This window comes from Aegilops tauschii, chromosome 6, assembly GCF_002575655.3.
Source record: "Aegilops tauschii subsp. strangulata cultivar AL8/78 chromosome 6, Aet v6.0, whole genome shotgun sequence".
In the NCBI taxonomy this organism is placed as follows: domain Eukaryota; kingdom Viridiplantae; phylum Streptophyta; class Magnoliopsida; order Poales; family Poaceae; genus Aegilops; species Aegilops tauschii.
Window position 1 is genome coordinate 341,756,655 of NC_053040.3, and position 4,147 is coordinate 341,760,801.

A 4,147-nucleotide genomic window follows, 5' to 3' on the forward strand; every position below is an offset into this window, starting at 1 on the left:
TGTGTTGGACGTGTTGACTATGTGCATCATATTAGGGTAGTACTCTGCGCCGGCGCACCGGCGGAACGTTTCGGCCGGTCAAATCAGAGCCGCTCGATCTGGACGCACGTAACCGTCAGATCTGCCCCGCATCTTCTATCGTCATCCTCCCCCACCGGAAAAAGAGGAGAAAAAAAGCAAGCGCCGCCGCCCCTCGCGGGATCCCGCACGCTGGCCTGCGCTGCTCCCGCTTGGACCACCGCTGCCCCTGCTCTTCGCCAACGCTCGCAACCTCACCACCGCCGGCGAACCAAAACACCACCCGCCTTCACCGCCGACACCGAAGCAAAAAATGCCGGTTCCAGCAAAATCAAAAGACGGTGGTAGCAAATTTTTAGGATGGTTCCAGCAAAAACAAAACAAAAACAAAGGATGGTAGCAAAAACTCCTGATGCTTCAAGAAAGACTGGTAATAGCAAAAACTCCGGTGGTAGCAAATGGCATCTCCGGTAGTAGCAAAAATCCGAGACGGTTGTAGCAAAAAAAAAAGCCATCGCCGCTGTTGAACAACACCGCCGTGGGTGGATGTAGCAAAAAATGTCTTCAGTTCCAGCAAAATTAAAATATGGTTGTAGCAAAAAAGACAGAAAAAACAGAAGATGAATGTAGCAAAAATCGACAAACACTGGTAGTAACAAAAAATCGAAAGGGTTGTAGCAAAATGGTTCATCGGTTGCAGCAAAAATCACCTGGTAGCAAAAAAATTGGGCGAGTGGGTGGTACCAAAAATTAATGATGGTTCCAGCAAAAAAAGTAGCTGGTTCCAGCAAAGCTGGATCGCCGCCGAAGCCGTCGCAGCATGGCCGTCGCCGGTTCCAGCATTTGTGTGGCTGGTTGCAGCTCCGCGAGCCTATGCTTGTAGCTCCGCCGAGCCGAGGTTGCATCATCTTCTGTTGGTGGTTGCCCTCTCCTGCGAGCGGAGCGGGGCGTGCAGATCTTCGTCTGCAGCAAGCCATCTGCTGGGGAAGGCCGCGGCGAGTAGATGCTGCCCTCGCCAGAGCTGCACGCGGCGTGCTACTGGGGCAGAGCGCGAGCTGCGCGTGTCCGCGAACAGTAGATGCTGCTCTCGCCGGAGTTGCAAATTGTGTGTGATTTGTTTTGCCATGGATTTAAGAGGAAGATAGATTATGTTTGGGTTGAAAAAATGAGTGGAGGAGGGCGTCCCGTGGATGAGATAAGGGCAACGCAAAGCGGTGCATGGGCCACCTGCTGCGAGCCCACTACGCGAGGAGACCGGCGCTGCCTTCGGCCGGTCAGCCGGTGTTGAACGTTTCCCATCATATTATGTAGAGGCCAGCCACTCACACACTGCAACTGTATTGTCTCGGTATATCGATCGAATGAAAATGCCTATTACCAAGAGAGAAAAAAGACTCACTGCTGCGATTCACTTTTGGTGTCAGTGTCACTATAACCCAATGTGACAATATATACATATGGAATGCTAAAGTTACCAACAGGTTCAAGACTGTACAATCCGTTTCACAAGAGAAAAATCCGGCAAAAGCCTAACACGCTAGTGTTTCACTGACCTACACGACCACAACAAACAAAAACTAAGGACGAGAAAGCATTGTTGCAAGCATCATGCAGCAGGGCATGGAAGAAGGCGACGACCACCTAGCTAGCTAGCACTACAAACTTAAATACAGACTAACAGAAATGCAGGCATCATGCAACAGGCCATGTAATGCGAACTTGCTTCCAAGCGCGGTGCTGGCCGGCCGGCGGCTTCATGCCGCCAGCTGCTGCTGGCTGCCGCAGCTGGCGGCATCGTCCTCGGATTCAGTGAGACAGCAGTACTGCAGCCTCGGCGGCGCAGAAGGAGCCTCCGCGCAGAGCATCTCGGACTGGAGCACGGCGCAGTAGTGGCCGAACGTCTCCGGCGTGACGTTGAGGTCGAACCCGACGCCGAACAGGAAGTCAACCTCCAGGTAGTTCATCTCGACCAGGCTGATGCCCCCGACCTTGGCGAAGTAGGCGTTGTTGTAGCATCTGCGTACAGAGAAACACAGGCCTTTCAAAGGGGAACACCGTGCCACTGTACTTCATTATTTTTTCATACAATTTGTTCAATTCATTCAGCTGATTTTTTTACAGGGAGGATGGTGTTAAGAGTTTTGCAGTCAAAGGATCAATTAAGCAGCCCAACAAAGCACAACCAGAATTACCAACTAGGCACGAAAGTCCAAAACGTTTCTTTTAAGGATGCCAAGTTGGTCCAATTAAGTATATCAATCTCAGCAAAGACTATGGGGGAAAACGGAACAGCAAACATCAGCAGAGATGGCAAGTTACCAGTCGCAATCCGCCACAACTGGCACTGGATTAAGTTCCTAACAAAAAGGCGGGTGGGCAGGGCCGGGTTCTAGTCCATGTCCTCGGGTCCACGCTTGATGCGTGTGGTTTGGTGGAAGGAGCAGCCACCACATACTATGTCTTTTCTGCTCCGCTCACTCAACAGACATAACTTTGCCGTATACTGCCTGCTTTAATTCGCAAGGACAAATCACTCTGTACCCAGTACCTAGTGCAAATCCTAGCTTGACACCGTAGTTAAAGGTAGGCACCTACCCACTGATTGCCCTCTCCGGTGCATTATTAGCACAGGACTGCACATGTGCCAATGATTACTGCTGCTGATATTTTGTGAATTTAGGTGTGCTTCTATACTGTATGAACTGAGCTGACCGGAAGAAAAACCTTAGCTATCTATGTCTGCAGTCTGCACCGACAGTTACTAGCTAGGAGCTGATATGCTATGTCCAAAGCAAATGGCTGCACAATTCTGAAAATGGAAGTGGAATGATGCTGGAGTTACTTCGAAGGCACTCCCAAGTCTCAACCTATTCCTTTGTCAGAGTAGAAGAGGAGCAAAGCACTTTGTCACAGCTCGCTATTCTTGGCACAAGAATCTCAGGTGTTCGAACCAGCAAGCTAAATCCAAAGAGCAGAGAACCAAAATTCAGGTGGTCCTAGTAATGCATCCCTCGGCAGTATTACCATCCAGAGGTCTAAATATTGGTCTGAGATGTTAACCAAGCAGAGCATGACGACTGCCAACAACATGGTGAGTATTGAGTTGAGTGCAAGGCGAGCTAATTGGCATAATTCGAATCAGGCCACCAAGACGAAGATGATCATGTATAGAGGTACAGTACAAATTAACTGGTTGAGCTGTTGGATTAATTTAGCATTAAGGGGAACTCACACGTCATCCATGAACTTGACGGCGGCGAGCACGGTCGTGATGAGGAGACGGTGCACGCTGTAGGAGTCCACGGCGAGGGCGAAGCGGCGGGCGCGGTGCAGCAGCCGGTCGAGGTAGATGTAGGCGACGACGTAGCACGCGGGGCTGCACCCGGCGAACCGCGCGATGCGCGCCACGTACGCGCGCACCGAGATGCCCGGCTTGGTCGTCGCCCGGAACGCCGACGCCGGCGCCGCCTCCGCGGGCGTGGCCACCGCGTCGTTGCGCTCGGTGACGCGCTCCAGGATGCCGGCCAGGGCGGCCACCACCCGCAGCATGTCGTCCTGCTGGGCGCCGCTCACCACCAGCTCCCCGGCCTCGGCCATGGCCGCGTCTTGGCCCCTGGCGTACGGAGGCGGTGCACGTGTCGAACTCTTTGGGCCGATGGAGAACAGGTGGGGAGAAAATGCACGGGCTCCGTTATGTAGGACGGGGAGGGGATGGAGAAGGAAGGCGGTTAATTTATTTTTTCTGTTAGTTAATCTGGTACTCCATTGTTGGGAGATGAGATATGCTCATGTAGATACAGAAAAGAAAGGGGAGAACTTTCATTGGAGATCTGCGCCATGGAAAACCGTTAGGGTTAAGCGTATTTTTAGTGGATGGATAGTACTCCGTCTGAATCAAAATATAAGACTTTTTTTTTTGACATTCTGAATAGTATAGAAGGCGTTATATACGTACAATCAAATTCGGTAGGATCTTTGTACGATAAGAAGACTCATCTGGTGTGGTGGGCCCAGACCTCGGGAAACAGGCGTGTCTCTTGTCGTACAAATTGTATGAGAAATTGATCGTATGTGAGGCAGTTTGTAGCGACCAGACCTCAAACAGTCTATGCTGCTGTGCACCAGTGTC

At 51.4% G+C, this 4,147-nt stretch overlaps 1 protein-coding gene across 1 annotated transcript; it reads right to left on the reverse strand.

The window, feature by feature from the left end:
• Window positions 1-1,430: 1,430 nt before the first annotated feature.
• Window positions 1,431-3,715, reverse strand: LOC109744776 (cyclin-P4-1). The gene is made up of 2 exons (XM_020303922.4): window positions 3,251-3,715; window positions 1,431-2,034 (listed from the first exon to the last, which is right to left on the reverse strand). Exons 1-2 carry the CDS (start codon window positions 3,613-3,615, stop codon window positions 1,773-1,775), a joined length of 627 nt encoding a protein of 208 aa, XP_020159511.1. The 5' UTR covers window positions 3,616-3,715; the 3' UTR covers window positions 1,431-1,772.
• Between the last annotated feature and the right edge of the window lie 432 nt (window positions 3,716-4,147).

Excerpts from the sequence above, each read along its gene's own strand:
- LOC109744776 (XM_020303922.4), bottom strand. The coding sequence starts at position 3,615 with ATGGCCGAGGCCGGGGAGCTGGTGGTGAGCGGCGCCCAGCAGGACGAC. Across the intron at positions 2,035-3,250 it reads GTCAAGTTCATGGATGACGT|ATGCTACAACAACGCCTACT; the intron begins GTGAGTTCCCCT and ends CTCTGTACGCAG.